The sequence below is a fragment of the Pan paniscus genome, chromosome 19 (assembly GCF_029289425.2).
Source record: "Pan paniscus chromosome 19, NHGRI_mPanPan1-v2.0_pri, whole genome shotgun sequence".
NCBI lineage: Eukaryota > Metazoa > Chordata > Mammalia > Primates > Hominidae > Pan > Pan paniscus.
The window spans coordinates 27008595-27026775 of record NC_073268.2 but is presented as its reverse complement, the minus strand read 5'-3'; the positions used below and the strand labels follow the sequence as shown (position 1 = coordinate 27026775).

The 18181-nt window shown below is 50.7% G+C and overlaps 1 protein-coding gene across 2 annotated transcripts in view; it reads right to left on the bottom strand.

Annotated features, from left to right (window-relative positions):
• HNF1B (HNF1 homeobox B) overlaps positions 1-16167 on the bottom strand; it is a 58541-nt gene extending 42374 nt beyond the window's left edge. For both annotated transcript variants that reach the window (XM_003817940.5, XM_008971211.4), the window contains exons 1-4: positions 15824-16167; positions 10725-10924; positions 4856-5120; positions 2902-3137 (exon numbers count right to left, since the gene is read on the bottom strand). In XM_003817940.5, coding sequence (XP_003817988.1) covers positions 2902-3137; positions 4856-5120; positions 10725-10924; positions 15824-16167 — 1045 coding nt within the window. The remainder of the gene's footprint in view (positions 1-2901; positions 3138-4855; positions 5121-10724; positions 10925-15823) is intronic.
• Between the last annotated feature and the right edge of the window lie 2014 nt (positions 16168-18181).

Here is an 18181-nt window from a genome sequence, read left to right as displayed (position 1 = left end):
GCACACACGCCATCCTGGCAGCCTGAGATGGGGACACAAGTCTTTGACCCCAGCATCGTGCATCTCAGGCACTAGCACAGCAGCCACCTCTGTTTCTAGTTCCAGGGCCAGGCCACATCTCACTGCCTCTTAGGGGGAATGCCCTGGTGTGTGAGATCAAAAAGAAAATGATTTCTGCTGCCTGCCAGTCTTCTCACTGCCCTTGTTTAGCCCTCTCTAATGTTAAGAGTCATAATGAGGGTAGTATGGGTTATCGGGAAAGGTGTCTTTATACATTCACTCCTTTCATCCCCACATGCACCCTGTGTGGAAGGTCCTATTTCTCCATTTTGTAGGCAGGAAATTCAGACTCAGAGAATTTATGTGAATTAGCCACAGTTATAACCTTACTGGTTAGAACCCAGATACATAACTACACTCAGAGAAAGAGAAGCCAGTCCCTGGGCTTGGGACAAGGACCATGTTGAGGAGCCCAGAGTGAAAATTAAAGCAGAAGGGCTGGGCACAATCTCACAACTGTAATCCCAGCACTTTGGGAGGCTAAGACAGGAGGACTGCTTGAGACCAGGAGTTCGAGGCTGTAGTGAGCCAAGACTGCACCACTGCACTCTAGCTCGGGTGACAGAGGTAGACCCTGTCTCTCAAAAAAAAAAAAAAAAAAAAAAAAAGACAGAAGAAAGGCAGCCACTGATAATATTCAGTGTCCCATAACTGTTGCTCCAGAAACAGTAATAGGATCTATTACACTGCAGAAAGATCCACAAAGCTCCCAAACAAAACCTCCATCTGCAGCTGGTTCTGGGGACTCGACAGTGACCCGATATCCTTCCTACCAGACAGTAACCTCCCAGAGGGCAGGACGCGCAGCTCGTACATCACTAGAATATTCCCAGGACTTGGTAAGCATTCAACACATCGTAGTGCTGTGGGAAAGTATGGAGTGGGAACCAGCAGGCCTGAGCTCTAGTTCTTGTTTTGCTACCATTGCTCTGTGTCACTTTGGCAAATCACTGCCTCTTTCTGGGCCTCAGTTCCTTTCTTCAAATTCCCTCCAAATTCTAACATTACAAGATTTTTAGAAAGATCCAGACTTCAGGGGCACCCCAGAGTATCCACTTCCCATGGGACACGCCCTTCCTAGACTCCAGTCAGAGGAGTACACAGGCTGTGTTTTCTGCCCTGCTCCCTGTCCCTCCAGCCCTAGCTCTCTGGGTCTCCTGTCAGCACCTGCTCCCTGTCCCTCCAGCCCTAGCTCCCTGCTGGGTTTCCAGCACCTGCTCCCTGTCCCTCCAGCCCTAGCTCTCTGGGTCTCCTGTCAGCACACAGGATGCCTAAACCAACGACCCCGTGGTGACCTCAGCACAGCCCTTGCTTGTCAGAAGGCTGCTGGGCCTTTGTTTGGCTTCCAGGCTCCCTGACTTTGGTGTGGAGATCACAGGTCCCAACACAATGGCCATTGTCTTCCCAGTAATGCCCCTTGCCCCAACCACGCCCCCTGCAGCTCCCAGCTTCAGCTCCGTGGATAACTGTGGTGGGCAAGCGCTCTGGTCCTGCTCAGTGCCAGCCATGTGCCATTTGCCACAACCCTCAGAACCCTGCTTTGAATTTCCTTAAAGGGGCGAAGTTACTCTGCAATCAGGCCAGTCTTTGCCTAGGGGCTTCTCTGCCTCTTAAGTAACCAAGACTTTCTTCCTGTGTGGCTGAGCCTCTCTCCTCTGTGGGAGTGGGACCTACAGAAACCCCCAGCACTGGCCCCAGCTTCATGCTGGGCACTGTCAGGCTCCCAGAGGCCCTAGAAGAGGCAGTGCTATGGGAGGGCACAGCAGGCATGGAACAAATGCTTGTACACCACCCAGCTGATGGCTCTGAGCCTGTCTTGGTGGCTTTTGTCCCCTCAACACTTGGGTCAGCCCCCAGCCCTCAGGCCTTTCTCATCAGAAGGGCAACCGACAGGTGAGGGGATCAACAGGTTTCAGAATCACCCCTGAGTTAGAAACAGTGTTTGGCTTTCCTTTCGCAAGCCCTTTTCTTGGAGCAGGCAGGAGGCTGCTACACTTTGTCCTCATGGGCACCACACAGACCCCAGTGAGCACATCCATTCTAGGAAGCCAGCTTTGCCAGAAGAATGAAGGACCAGAAGAAGTGCTCCATCCCAGCCTGTGCCTAACACAGCGCTCAGCATGTAGGTGTGCTTTCCCCCAAGGAGGCTGTAGGATTCCATCCTGACAAACCCAAAGCCCACAGCAGAGGCATTCTAATCCAGGCCAGGGCCCAGCACACAGGAGCACTCAATCAAGCATGATGGAGCAGGTACTCGGTCAGTTTTGCCCAACTCATTGCTGCAAAGATTTCAAGTGACTGACCCCCACCAACCCTGATGACACACGGAAGCCAACAAGCAGAGGCCACCAACAGAGTGGCCGTCCCCAAAGGCCACTGAGCTTCTCCTGAGGCAGCCGGACCGAGCGAGGGGCAGGATATGGCCAGGGATGGAGGAGGTGGCCGGAGTGCCATCCTGCAACACAGTGAGAGTTGCCGCGCCATCACGACCCGTTTGCCTGCGGTTTGGATCTGGCCCACCCATAAGGCAGCCTCCTCAGTGTAGAATGACCGCTGAGTCAGCAGCCACACAGGGAGAAGAAGAGGGAAGGAGACAAATAGGGTAAAGGGCTCCCTGGAAGCCGAGTGAGCCCTCACAGGGCAATGGCTGAACCAGGAGTTGGAGGAAACTGATCAGAGCCACACATTATTTCCAGGGGAGTATATTCTGGCAATGAGAGAGCGGCCCTAGGATCATCTCAAAAGCGTTTGCTCCTCTGAAAACCCTTAAACCAGATAAGATCCGTGGGAAGAACCAGGATGGTTGGGTTGCCGAGGCAGTGAGGCCCAACCTTTGCTTACCTGACAGCTTGTTTGGAGGAGAGGAGCTGGGCTGGTGGTGGGGGGAGCCGTGGGAGAGCAGAGGGTTCAGGCTGTGAGTCTGGTTGGAGCTATAGGCATCCATGGCCAGCTTTTGCCGGAATGCCTCCTCCTTCCTGCGGTTTGCAAACCAGTTGTAGACACGGACCTCAGTGACCAAGTTGGAGCCCAGGCCGTGGGCTTTGGAGGGGGACACCCCTCGCTGCAAACATTCTGCCCTGGGAATGGATGGAGGGGAGATGGTGAGTGAGGGGGGCGGGGGGACTTGTTGGTGCTTGGCCAAAAACACACAATCACAGCAGTCTTGGTTGGGAGTATGAAGGGGCCGTGGGCAGAATGGAAGGCTGGGGAGGAGAGGCCTATGCAGAGAAAAGGCCAATCCATGGAGTGATCTGATGAAGATGGCTGAAGTGGGCCTGAATGCAGGGACAGAGCAGGCTATGCCGCCCTGGGAGTCAGGGGCGTAGGCTCTGGTGTGGCTCTCGAGGAGAAGAGAGCAAGCCGGGGACAGGCAGTCCAGGGGAAGGTCCAGATGGGGCTTCCTTATTTAGCCATTCTTCCCACCACACAAAAGGCAAAGCCCTTCGCTGGCTCTGTCTTGAGTGGCTTCAAAGCACTTTGAGAGGATTTCTGGTCTTTTGGGGCTTGAACTCCCTGAAAGAGTGCCAGGAAGCAAGATGCTTTATCCCCTCCAAAAGGCAGGCTGGGTGGGGTACAAAGCAGGGTGCGCTGAGATGGCCAGTCTCTAGCTTTATCAGGGCTGGTGAAACCTCAAAACCAGGTGCGAGAGATTCTTAGACACTACTGGGTGCTGCAAGGCATCTCATTAGTCGGGGTACGGAGCACAGCCTGAGGACTCAGTGGCAATACAGGCCTCCCTGCTTCCCAGCCTGACCTCCCTGGCTGCATTCTTCCCACAGCCAAGGCCAGCCCAGCCCAGAGACAGAGAAAGCGCACACAGGCCTTGGCCAGACCAAAGAGCTGAAGTTTTAGAAAGTCAATACTGGAGTCAGGGAGAACAGGGCAGGAATGAAGTAAAAAGATTTCCCAAGGCTTTCCAGTCATTAAAAAAAAAAATAGCTGGGCCCTGTGGCTAGAGCCTGTAATCTCAGCTATTTAGGAGGCCAAGGCAGGAGGATCGCTTAAGCCCAGTTCAAGATCTGCTGGGCAACATAGCAAGACCACATCTTAAAAATAAATACATAAAATAACACAGAGTTGTTTTTTTGTTTTTTTTTAAAATAGAGATAGGGTTTCGCCATGTTGCCCAGGCTGGTCTCAAACTCCTGGGCTCAAGCAATCCTCCCGCCTCGGCCTCCCAAAGTGCTGGGATTATAAGTGTGAGCCACTGTGCCTGGCTGGTAGTTAACAAGTAAAAAGAACTCTGTTGAGTCAGCGGGGGCAGAGTGGACTGAACAGATCTGACCAATTCTTACTCTCCTGCCAAGTTTCCTTTTGGACCACTGCATGTCTGACAATTGGTAGAGGCCAGATCTAGAGTCTGTGGCTAAGGGAAAGTTTTACCCTGGCCTGCAGGGAGGTCAAACACACAATTTCGCTTCCCAAGTATCATATTTTAAATTAGCATTCTCCAGAGTATCTTCCCTGGAAGAATAATTCATGGGGTTGTTTGTACTCTACCGAAGATTCCATAGTTAACAACCAATTCAACAAAGCTAAGTGGGTTTCTTGACTGCAGGGCTTCTCGGAACCTTTAATATATGTTGTGACTCTCTAAGGGGAAGTATCCATATGCTGATTCTCAGACTTACTGATTAATGAATTGATATTGGGGTTCTGTGGAACATACTTTGAGAAGCTCTGATTTAGCCACACTTATCTGTATAACTAGTCTCTCAATATCCCAGGACCGAGGGGAGGGTTCCTGGGTCTGTGTACTTGCCCACCTGCCCAGGTGAGCTTCTGGTGGTGTTACCTGTTGCATTCCTCCACTAAGGCCTCTCTCTCTTCCTTGCTGGGGTTCTTTTGCCGATCGTAGGCCTGGTACAAGATTTGCTGGGACGCGGGCCCCCATTTGAACCGGTTGCGGCGCATCTTCTTGTTGGTGGGCTCAGAGCAGGCATCATCGGACTGCCCAGGCCCCTGGCTCTGTTGGCTGAACTCTGGAAAGAGAAACAGCAGCTGATCCTGACTGCTTTTGTCTGTCATATTTCCAGAACTCTGGACTGTCTGGTTGAATTCTGAAAAGAGAAAGGAGTAGATTTGATAGGGTCTGTAGCCGTCACTCAGCAGACAGACAGACAGACAGACAACGGACGAAGACACCTTTATTCCCCTTGTCTAACTAAGCTTTGCAACCTTCTCTCACTGCATGTGGAGCTGGAGATGGGGAGCCCTCAGCACAGGCCCTTACTGCCCACCTCAGTTGCTCCAGCAAAGCCACCCTTTTCCTTTCTTTGAAGGAGCTCAAACATAGCCAGCCGTAGTTTTAAGAAAATTATTTTTTTCCCCCTTTGGCTCACTGGCCTTCAGACATGAAGCAACACTCTGCATCCTGAACTCTTGTATTTGATGTCAAGTGGGTAAGCTCAATCAAGTCTCACATCCAGGGGAGAACTGCTCAAAGGTACAATTTACACTTGCACAAAATACTCAGAGGCTGTAGATAGCACTCCCCACCTCTCCTCCCTCTTGCTATATCCTAGGCATCTACATTATAAAGTCAGGTTTTTAGAAAAACCCCAAACCTTTTGAAACATGCTTTGAAATAAATATAACTGGAGCTTTGTATTGGAAAAAGAAAATGTGCTTTAGATCTCAAATAATTTCAAAGACTACAAACACAGGACCTGTCTGGGAGTAGTGTTTAATTAGCTGGAAATGATGCTCCCTGTCTGTCCAATTCCTTGAGTCCAGGCATACTGTGACCCTCAGGAGATTTTTGTGGAATGAATGAGAACCAGCAGCTCGGCCCAGAGGTGATGCCTTAGCCCACATGGTTTAATGAGATTTGATATCTACATTACCGAAGAAGAAAGCTTTGCTGTCCTCGTCTTCACATCTGCATGAAGCAGGGCTCATCAGGAGTGATTAATTCCATTTTAAAGATGAATAAACATGGAGGCTAAGCACTCTGCTGAGCAAAGACACATAACACATTCATCTCCTAGCTCTGGGTTCCTATGTTCTGGATCTTAATATCTTTTTTTTTTTTTGAGACAGAGTTTGCCTCTTGTTGCCCAGGCTGGAGTACAGTGGTGTGATCTCGGCTCACTACAATCTCCGCCTCTCAGGTTCAAACAATTCTCCTGCCTCAGCCTCCTGAGTAGCTGGGATTATAGGTGTGCGGCACCATGCCCAGCTAATTTTTTGTATTTTTAGTAGAGATGGGGTTTCATCATGTTGGGCAGGCTGCTCTCAAACTCCCGACCTCAGGTGATCCACCTGCCTCGGCCTCCCAAAGTGCACGGATTACAGGTGTGAGCCACCGTGCCCGACTTTGATGACTTTCTTTCTCAGTTCCTGTAATTACTCCCACAGGTCACAGAAAGTGGAAGGCTACCACCTCCCTTTGTGATGTAAATGATGTGCCATCATTTACATGCTATCCTTCTTGTTCCTTTGGACAACTGGATCCAAAATCCTCAAGGTTCAAGTCAGGCTGCTACTTAACGTTTGAATCCCCTCTACAACCCCACACCAAGTGGCCCTCCAGGCTATATGCCTCCAGCAGCAGGGAACTTACCACCTATCTTAGGCTCATTTCCATTTTGCTCCATCAGGAGGAATGGTTAGGGCCCCTAGCCAGCCAGGACTTGCGATCCCAACTGCAGGTGGTGTTGGGCTTTGTTTAACTGTGGACTGATGGTGTCACTGGGGCCTTTGATTTCGGCCCATTCACCTTGGAGGATTCTTAGGCCACCTTAAGGCTCTGTTTTCAGTGGTGCCCAACAATGCCACTATAGACCTGAGAGAGTCCCTGTCAAATGTACTAGCAGGAAGTCAGTGCTAGTGGGATCATGTGGGGCCCCAGCTTAATTCCCTCATCATTTAGTCTCCCCAGCTGTGGAATGAGACTGACTGAAAGCTTAGGAACACTAACTAGTCTTTTAGAATATCTACCCCTAGTCAGGATGATAGTGATGTTGGCCCAAATTCCTTTGGGGGTTATACTTTTTCTTTTTTTCAAACAAGGTCTTGCTCTGTGACCCAGGCTGGAATGCAGTAGTACGATCATAGCTCACTGCAGCCTTGACCTCCTGGGCTCAAGCCATCCTCTCGCCTTAGCCTCCCAAGTAGCTGGGACTATGGATGTGCAGGCCACCACATCTGACTAATTAAAAAAAATTATTTTTGTAGAGACGGGGTCTCGCTATGTTGCCCAAGCTGGTCTCAGACTCCTGGCCTCAAGCAGTCTTCCCGCCACCTCAGCCTCCCAAAGCATTGGGGTTACAGGCGTGAGCCACCATGCCCCACCTGATTATACTTTTCAAAGTGCTTTAGCCCCTCTATGGTATTTGGCTTCACAGCAGCTCTCTAAATGCAGTTACTTGAGGGGAAATCCAAGGGGGAGAAGGAGATGTCCCCTGCTCAGTGAGGTCTGTCACAGTGTCTTCCCTCCTCCCCGTGGGCCCTGTGTGGCACCAGTGGAGTCACCAATGGCGAAAGCCAGTGTGGATCATCCCAAGGGCCTGGGAGCAATGTGAGATTTTTTCATTTAATGTGAATAGACACAATAACGGTTCACATTTATTGAACCTTTTCTATGGTGAGGTATTGTGCCAAGTCCTCTAAATATATTCCTTCATCTAATTCTTACGACCGCTCCATGTGAGAAGTATGGCCACCTCCATTTTACAGATGAAGAAACTGAGGTTCAGACTGGTGAAGTGACTTGCCCAAAGTCATGTGGACTTGGGGCAGGAGCCTGGACATGAGCCCAGCCTGCAGGCTTGCAGGCTCCTAACTACCAGCCTGTGCATCACCTCTCACTAAAAACAAAACCCAAGCCACGTACCCCGCAAACGCTTCATATCTGACTTGTGTGGAGGTGACAAAACCGATTCCTGAAGCTTTGTGTCTGGTGGGTGTGAGATACTCTCGCAGCTGCTCCCCAGTGTGGGGGCTGCCTCAGTCTCTCACCTGCCCTCTGAGGAGGTAGCAGGCTGATCAGTGTTCAGAACTCAGTGTGTCCTCAAATCAGCCAGGTGGGTTTGCCTGTAGGTGCTCAGAACCATTCGGGTTCCACTGACATCAGGGGCTTGGCTCTAGCCTCTCCCAATTTTTGAAGAACTAGACTCCCACATTTGCTCCCTCTAGCCACCAACAACTCTTCTCTACTTCCCTTCAGATTAATTGGGGTTGGGGAAGAAAATGTTCATTGCCCATGAAAATTATCTTGGAGAAGTTGGCTTCAGTAGCCTCTTTATAGGCTTGGGGGCTGCTTGGACAAGAAGGTTGTGTGTGTGTAGAGGGACCCATGAATATTACCATTTGTTATTTTTAGTTTTTCCAGGAAATTTGTAATCATGCATCATTTTTTATTCTCTCCCCTCTCTTCCTCCTTCTCCCCACCCCACCATTCACTTGTGTCCCTCTTTTATTTCTCTTACTTCCTAATTCTTATATCATGCTTGCATGTCTTACATTCATCCTTCAAGACATGATTTGAATGTCACCTCTTCTAGGAAGCCTCCCATGATGTCTCCAGGCAATTTAGCAATTCCTTTGCTGCCCCTTGTGTATATCTTTATAACAGCTCTTAGAAAGTGAATGTCATTATTTACTCAAACATCTCCACTTCTTCACTGGATGGCAGGTAAGTCCCTGGAAAAAAGAACCTATGTATTCCATAGCTTAGCATAGTGTTTGGCACATAGTAGGTGCCTGTATAATAGTTACAGAAGGAAGGAATGTTTCTTAAGCTTTTATGTCTCGTGTGACTTTAAAACAAAAATAACAACTGGGTGCGGTGGCTCACGCCTGTAATCCCAGCACTTTGGGAGGCTGAGGTGGGCGGATCACGAGGTCAGGAGATCAAGACCAGCCTGGCCAATATAGTGAAACCCCGTCTCTACTAAAAATACCAAAAAAAAAAAAAAATTAGCCAGGTGTGGTGGCGGGCACCTGCAGTCCCAGCTACTTGGGAGGCTGAAGCAGGAGAATGGCGTGAACCCGGGAGGCGGAGCTTGCAGTGAGCCGAGATCGCGCCACTGCACTCCAGTCTGGGTGGCAGAGCGAGACCCCGTCTCAAAAAGTTAAATAAATAAATAAATAAAACAAAAATAACAATAACAACAATCTCTTGAAGAGGCTGTTGTATTTGTAAAACGTCCCTTCCTCAGTATCTTGAGAAACTTTCTGGACCTCTGTCTTTTGAGAAGTTTCCAGTCTGCCTTTCCTGCCTCCTTCTCCTTTCTGAAGAAATTCTCATTGAATACAGAGAGGCAGCACAGACTGGAGATGCTGCATAAAGCTTAAATTGGGCAGGGCCCAAGGGTTGTTGGGTCTTTGGAGACAATGGCTCCTGAGAATTTTTTTAGGCTTTCCAGGAACTACAGAGAGTTGCTTCATGTCAGGAACACAAATTCTTAAAGAGCTAGTCACCAAGTATGGGGGGCCAACCCTTTCTTGGAAAGGTCTCTCGCTCTAAGCAGCAAACAGCTCTCATGTTGCTTCTTCCAATCTATTCATGTAACGCTCCCAACAAAAGCACAAACACCACAATATGAAATGAACACCTAAAACCATTCCTTTCACCAGCCCAGGGACATTGAGACAATAAATACTGAAACAATCACTTCAGAGCAGTGTGTAACAGAAGACAAGAGTCATTTTAAAAAGCAACAGGGAAAAAACCCAACCCAGATAGTGGTGGAAATTAACATCTTGATAAAGACAGAGAAGCCTAGATAAAGCCAGAGGATAGTGTGTGGGGAGAGTGAAAACCGATACAAATTTTCCAGGAAAAGGATTGGATCAAAGTAATGAAAGTGTAATGTCAAAGAATACTTTCCTAAAATACAGACAGTATGTCATTCCTACTCTTGTTATTCATAGGCAGTTCAAACTTCTCTAGACGTACTTCAAAACAAAAACCTTTTAGAATTATTGGGTGGGAGAAATCTTGGGACAGAAAAAAAACTTTGGGATGGGAATGGGGATGACAAGAATTGATGGGTCAGAGTTCCAAATGCAGATGCTTTTCCTGTGCCCTGCCTTAGCCAGAAATAGCTTCTTCATGAGCAGGGCCACCAGCTGAGGTCCCCACACTCTACCAATGTTGGTAAATGTGGGTAAACACCTTAAATTGCCTCAGGATTCAATCCCTCCCACTATCCTCCAAGAACAGGGTGAAGTTCTGAATATATCTCTCTATACAAATGCATTCTATTGTTGATACTTTTTCCAGAGAGGAGGAAATTAACGGTAATAGTAATCAATATTATTGACTGCAACGAAATGTCTTCTTTGGAAATTGACTGATGGTCACGTATCAAGGGGAGATGCTGGGTTTTCTCTCAGGGAAGATATTTCACTCTGTCACCTACTTGGTTTCAAAGAGAAGGAGGTGGAAGGAGGGGCCAAAAAGTTTAAGGTATGCTGCATACACTGACAGGCTCCTCAGAGCAACTGGCTGGGTAGCAAGGGAGCTGTGACTGAAGAACATGACAGAAGCCAATCCATTGTACAGCAACCACCAAGGCCAAATCTACTTGCCACCTTCCTCATATCTGCCAAGTGCTCACAAGGCCTTGTCGATGAAAGGGAAACTGAGGCAGCCCATGGGGTGAGAGGGCAAAGGTCACTTCAGGTTGAGGCAGAGGCAGGATGAAAACACTTACGTCGGAGGATCTCTCGTTGCTTTCTGACGTACCAAGTGTACAGGGCGGCACGCTTCTGGGTCTTCATAGGGGTGCCCTTGTTGAGATGCTGGGAGAGATGCGATTGGTTCAGGCCAGTGACATCGACCACCTCCCTCTGGGGGATGTTGTGTTGCTGCATGTAGCCCTTGATCATTTTAGCAGCCCTCCAAGGGTCCTCACTAGACAGACGAGCAGATGGTTAGGGTAGTAGTGGGAGACATCTGGGGAGCAACATTCTTTTTCTAGGGAGTGCTACCTATGGTCTATGCAAAATTCTGAATTTTCCCCCCATCTAAGCTACAACTTTGGGATAGACATGAGGCCAAAATGGAAGCTAAACAGAGGAGAAGGTGACTGCCCCTGTACGGTACACCTCATCCCTTTCTTCCGAGGTTAGTGGGCAAAAGAGGACTTCCCATCTTCAGGAATAAAAAAGCACCACAACCACTCTCTCTTATTAAGCAAAAATAAAAGCTCTTGTTTTATTTAAGTAATTAATTAATTAATTAATTAATTTATTTATTTTTTGATGTGGAGTTTTGCTCTTGTCACCCAGGCTGGAGTGCAACGGCATCTTGGCTCACTGCAACCTCCACCTCCTGGGTTCAAGCGATTCTCCTGCCTCAGCCTCCAGAGTAACTGGGATTATAGATGCCCAGCACCACACCCAGCTAAATTTTTTATTTTTAGTAGAGATGGGGTTTCACCATGTTGGCCAGGCTGGTCTCACACTCCTGACCTTAGGTGATCCATCTGCCTCGGCCTCCCAAAGTGCTGGGATTACAGACGTGAGCCACCGCGCCTGGCCATTTTATTTTGCTTTCCTTCATTTTCCTGCAATGTGGGAGATTTAAAAGGCAGGAGGCCCACTGGAAAGTGGGGATGCCTTTAGCTTGGGGCTGGACTCACTGATCCTACAATGAAGTAGGGATAGCATCAGTTTCTGAATTTGCCCAATTTTAGCTTCAACCTCTCCTACATTATTTTCCTTTTGAATGGGTATCTCCATTTCTTATAAAACAGGGGTGAAATGTATGTGTTCACCTTCTAAGAAGCAAGGAGGATGTCTTAGCCAAATAGTAAATAATTTTCAGAATTTTAGAAAAGTTTTCCAAAATACAATGTTGCATCTCCTTGGGACGGGAGGATCACACCACTGAGGTGAGGCAAGTAGTTAAAAAAAAAAAAAAATCCACAGCCCCACCTTCCAGACAAAATCTACTGGGCTAATGGGGACAAATAACTTCAATTTCAGACATTAACAATTTTAGATGCTTGTTTTCCTGTATTATGTTTCTCATAAATTTTAAATACTGGATAAGAACAATGGTTATACTTTTCATTTCTCATAAACACAGGTGTGTAAACTGCTAGTTTTAGCACCTTTGAATTTTATTTGTCTAGAATGGTTTCAACTTTGCCAATATCTTTTCTTGCTTATTGAACAGATGCTTTGAAAAGAGAGATATAATTTAAAACTAGAAATTAAAATAGTGTGCAGCACAGAACAAAAGTACTAAAGAAGCAATATATACATGTTTACTATTTATTTAATGCAGGTACATATTTAACTTACAAAAACCAGCACCCCATTACTGTATGTTGATATATATATTAGCTTGATAGAACAAGAAAAAAAACGGAAGGGAAAACTAGTTTCAGGTGAAACAAAAAAGAAAACGGTGTAGAGGCTGAAATAGATACAGCATTGCAACATAATAAGCAATTTTATTTCTAAATGGCGCCTTTAATATGTCAAATAAAATTTTGTTTAATGAATAAAAATCCAGTAATCGAACATATTTTATAAGCATTTGGGTAGTTGTGATTATTTTATCAAGACTTTGATATTAAACTCGTGAGAACACAGGCTTTGATAGAGATGTTTTTGAGAAATGCAAACTTTTTATATTAATTATATATAAGAACGAATTTCTCAAGTATTTACAAAGGTACTTTCCAAGTACACAATATGAGGAAGTAACAACAAGAACAAAAAATGAGAAAACGAGTTACAGTTTCAAACGTGGAGAATTCACATTAAGAGGAAAATAATGTAATAAACGTTTTAGACATATCCTTGTAAACATCACAGATCATTTAAAAGTTTATTTCTGGTCAATATTTCCACAGATATTTTTAGGATGGAAAAATACTTTCAACGGCTACGAACAAGACGCCTCGAACCTTAGGGGAAAAATTGCATTTTAAAAGTGAATATTGCTTTAGCAAATTCTTCGGCTATTTTTCTTTTGTTTAAATGCCTTTACCTGTGTTCATTTTGTATGCCTAAGAAACCTAGAAAAATAGGGTACTGTTCTAAGTGGGAATGATTCTGTGGAAACAGTGAATTAGCCCAACAATTGGGGAGGGTTTAAAAAAAGCCCCCAAGAACCTTATAAATAATGGCAAAACCTTTTAAGTCCGACTTAAAAGAGTGAGGAGTAAGATGGCGCAGTTATACCTTCACAGCTCTCTGACCCCAAAATTCACGTGTGTTCACCGGGAAGAGCCGGGAGAGCTGGTTATTTTGTTTGTTTGTTTGTTTGTTTGAAAACACAGCTCAGGTTCAGGGGTTCCCTAACACGGAGAAAGGCACCGGTCCCGAAGAAGGCCTGCGGCCATTGTGTCCCAAGCGCAGGTGTCAAACGCCGGCCGCGGCGCCCGCAGGGTCCGTCCCGCACGCTCCTTCTCAAACAATGACTTTGCTGCCCACGAGCAGAGAAGCCTGGACTCCAGCGCAGTCCGCAGCGCGTTCGTTAAGGAGCCCAACTTCGGCTTCTTAGAATGCAGCCCACTTTCTAGACGCCCCCGGCGCACCTGCCTCGAGGCCGCGAGAAAGGCCAGCTCCGGCCGGGAGCCGGGAGCCGGGGACCGGGAAGCGCGCAGTCCCGACCTTCCTCCCCTGCCCTTCTCTTCCAGGAGGTTTACTAGAACTCCAGGAACTCCAAAACGCGACTTCTCTTTCTCTTTGCTTTTCGTCTTAAGGGAACACGGTGGGCAAAAGAAAGGAGTGCGTGTGCCCGAGGCTTGGGAGCCCCCTGTGCAGTGACCTAGGAACCGCTAGCGATTTCTTGAAAAATTACTTTAATCAAGTCCGGCGCTCCCGGGAGCGGGGGAGGAAAGGCAGCCCCCGCTCGGGACGGGAGAAGAAAGCCTCCAGGTCTGTCCCGCGTCTCCAACTCGGCGAGGGTCTCCGGCTCCCCAGTTCCTCTCCCTGCCCTGCTGGGGCCTGGGGCTTTGGGGAGGGAAGAGGGGGGCTGGGTTCTAAGGACCCTGGGCCGGGCCTGGCTCTCCGCCGGCCGGGCCTGCGGGTGTCGGCGACCCGGGGGCTCCGCGGGCGGCTCGGGCGCTCAGAGAGCCCGCGTCCCGCGCCGGAGCGGTGAGGCCGCGGGGCCGCACCGGGCGCCTGGCTGGGAGCGGCGAGCAGCCCCGCGCCCGCGTTTTGATCTTCTTCCCCCGTCTAAGCCGCGTTTACAACTTCGCCAATGAATAACCCGCCTCTCTTTTCAACCTAATCACGGCTCTTTGTGTATCTTTCTGTTGATGATTTATAGAAATAAATTAATAACACCCCAACTCCACGTGCTGCAGTTTATGTTACGTCTCAGCTGCGGCCAGCCCGGCGCGGGGCTGGGTGCGGAGGGGCGCCCCAGGTCCTTCCAGCGCCGCGCTAGGAAGCGGGCGCCTGCGGCCAGGCGGGAGGGCCTTGGCCCTGTGGCCCCCGGTGGCCGGCGGTGGGAGCCTGGTTCATCCGCCAGGTCCCGAGCGACCTCCCCGGCAGCCCTGGCGCCCCAGCCGCTCCTAGGGGCCACTCTCTCGACCCCTCTTAGCCTCCGCGACTCACACCTTCCGCCTCGCGGAACTCTCTTGCAGTTCTCTCCCGGTAGGGGAGAAATCACCTCCGGGCGGGAGAGCGACGAGGGAAGAACCTCAAACCTATGAATTATACCAAAGTGTGTTTGGGGAAAAAAAAATCTACAAGTTCCCCTGATTGTTTTGGCTAGAGGGCAAACCGCCAGGCCCTCGGAGCACAAATTCAAATGCAAGGTCATATCCCACCCCAAACCGCCGCTGCGGACGTGCGGCCAAGGCTCAGCCCCGAAATCGCGGCGCTTCAGTGTCCGAAGCCACGCGATGGGCTCTGTCCTAAAGCGGAGTGGCCCGGGAGGGACGTGCTGTCTCAGGGAACCGCTCGGCTCCTTAGATAATTAGTAACCAGCTGTCAAAGTCTAGGGCGGTCGGGGAGGACCCACAAACGATCCCGGCCCTGGGGATACACTGCCAGCCGGCCTGACCTCCCGGGGAGAGGCCGGGGGTGGGCAGCGAGGTCTGGAAACGCCCTCCTTTCTCAGACTGAGACCAGATCCTCTGCGAACTGAGGTCTGAGACGCGTTCGCCCCCACACCACCGCGCTTGGTTTCTTTGGCCCCGCGCGGGTCCACCCGGACCCTACATGGAACATGCCCTTTGCAAATCTAAACCCGCGTTGGGGATCCCGGATAATTCCGGGCCTTGCATGGGCGCGGCTAACAAGAGTGCCCACCAGGGAACTCGCCTCCCAGATCCCGGCCCCGGATGCCGCCTGTCCTTCGGCAAAGAACTGCAGGTCATCATGCAGGTCAATGTGTCCGAGGCCGACATGCGGCTTTCCAGACCCGAGGCAGCGCGCAGGAAAAATGCGCGGCCTGGGGCTTGCAGCGGCGCGAGGCTCTGCTCCCGGGAAGTCGCAGCGGTTTCACTGCACCCACTCGCACCTTCAGTCGGGTGGGCAAACCTCCCGGCAAAGGGCTCCACAGCTCCAGTTCTCCCCGGCCCAGCCCCAGCCCCGCGGGGAAAAGCCCTTGGGTCTCGGACGCTGGCCTGGGCCTGGGGAGAAGAAGCCCGGTGGGCCGCAGGGTCGTCCCGCTAAGGGATTGGGAAGGGTCCGGGTGTTGGGAGAGAAGCAGAGCGCCCCCCGGGGGACTTCTCTGGTGGGAAACGGGCTTGGCGAGTGTGGTCGGGCGCAGTGTCACTCAGGCCCGGGGCCGGGGCTCCAGGGGTTCGGGTGGGTCCTCTCCACCTCGCTCTGCGCCTACCTGAGCATCCGGTCCACCTCCGCCCGCTGCTCCGCCGCCTCCTCGGTGTTGAGCGCCTGCAGCTCCTTGAGGATGGGAGGTGTGTCATAGTCGTCGCCGTCCTCGGAGCCCTCGTCGCCGGACAAGCGGCCCTTGGCGTGGCCGTTGGTGAGAGTATGGAAGACCGGCTTGGTGTCGGGCTCGGCCCCGCTGCCAGGGGACAGGGGCAGCGTCTCCAGCTTCACCCCGAAGTTCGGGGATGGCAGCAACTCCTCCAAGGCCTGAACCAGCACCTCCTTGGTGACCCCGGAGCTCAGCAGGGCGCTCAGGAGTTCTTGCTGGAGCGACGTGAGCTTGGACACCATTTTCCAAGGACGGAAAAAGAAGGGGGTGAGGGGGTGGGTGGGTGCGAGAGAGGAGGGTGGAGGGGAGTTTCACAAGCAAACCCCAAATCCAGGAACCCCTCCACCCTTCAGCCTCCAGACACCTGTTACTCCCCGGGGTCCCGGAGGCTCCTCCGAAAGGAGTCAGAAAACTTCTAACTTGCCATGATCGCCACCATTAGGCCATATAAGATATGCAAATTAGTGGGAAGGGCCCAGCTTTCGGCTGGATGCAAATGATGGTGGGGAGGGGGAAACCCGGAGAGAGGGAGAGCCGGAGGGGCAGACCTGGAGAGCAGAAGACCTGGGCCGGGAGCGGGGCTTTGCCAGGGTCCATTGTACTCACGCTGGGGGGCTAGAGACCTTCTTTTACTGGTTCTGCTTAGCAGCCAAACTTCACCTAACCTTTGGACTTGTTAAGCCAGTGCCTTGCAGCCTAGGCGCGGGGCTTTTCCACCGGTTCTCAGTTCCGCTTTAGTCCAGGGAGAAGACACTACGCTTCGGGGTTCAGGTGAGAGCCAGAGGAAGCTGGGGTGCTCGTGGAAGAAGGGGACGCAGGAGGAAGCGAAGAGTAGAGACCCTGGATGCGTCCCGGCCGACGCAGGTGGTGGGCCAGGAGAGCCCGCAGGGCGGAAGAGAAACTGACCACTTAGGAAGGGGCGCCGAGGCCACGGGGGAGGTGAGGCAGCGTTAGGTGAGGTGAGCGCGCCCTGGAGGGACTCCATTTATTTCTACCTCGGTTACTACCTCCAGGCCCCAGAACCTCCCTGGCCTGGTCTGGCGGTTTGGGTTTGCAGAACTGCCCGCCAGAGAGCGTAGGCGAGGGTGAAGGAGTCCGGGAGAACTCTTGGAAAGAGACTATTTTATGGGTAGAGGGAGTAGCCAAAGTGAAGCTCCCCCAGCAGCTGGGCTGCACCGGCGCCCAGCCTGGCCACGCCACTGGGGAGCTGGACCCCTGGGGCTCCTCACTCTCCTGTTTAAACCCCGATGTCAAGGCGCCTCCGCCTTGGGGGAGGATGGTGAGGCAGAATGGTGAGGCACTAGGATGGTGAGGCACTAGGATGGTGAGGCAGTGAAAGCAAAGCTTGACCTGCAGCTGGGTGGACACTTGCAGCCGAGGGTCCCCCCGGCCCACTCATTTCTGGTTTATTCGTAGTTCCAGAACATCTGTGGTTCCCTGGGCCGGGGACGAGCTCTGTAGACGAGGTCACTGCAGCAGTGGCAGAAGTCTTGCACTCCTAGTACAGAAGGTGTCGACAGAGCTACTGAGGGAAAGAAGTTTTTTTTCCCACTCTGGCCTGGGCCAGGTAGGAAGCCATAGGCCTTGCAGCACTATTGGAGTTTCATCTGCTTCTCCCCTGGTGACGGGCAGGAGGGGAGGGCGGCGGAAGCGCGCCCAAACCTGCAAGCTAGGACCTGACCTGTAGAAGAACAGGGAAAGGGGCTTCTTTGCTTCCACCACACACAGACCTAAAGCTTCTGGGGAGGAGCATAACGCTTCCCTTCTGGGAGCCTCAGTTTCCTCATCTGCAAAAAGAGGATACCACTGATAACCTTTTTTTGGGGGTTGTGTATATTGACTGAGGCCACTTGTGCAACCTCTTGGTCTAATAATAAAGTTCAACACTTTCTGGTCTGAGAAGACGGGAAGCCAGTTCCCAGTAGTAAAACTGAGTTACTCTGGAAACTTAGGGTATTCAGAATTGGTGATACAGTGCTGGGGTTGGAGGGATTGGGGGACTAGGGTTTCAGAATCAGCAGAAAAATGGCAAAGGAGTTTCTAAGCACATTTTCCTTCCTCTCCCACCCTTGAAAGATATCTAGGAAGAAGTAAGGTTAGGTTAGGGATAGAGAGGAATTTCAGCAGGAGGAGGAAGAGTCTAGCAGCTGTCATCTGCCTAGGGGCAGGATCTAATCTCCTAGGTGTGCAAGGGCTGATGGTGTAATTTATCAAGTCAGGCTGTTAAGGAGCTAGGATGCCTCTTAAATACAGGGT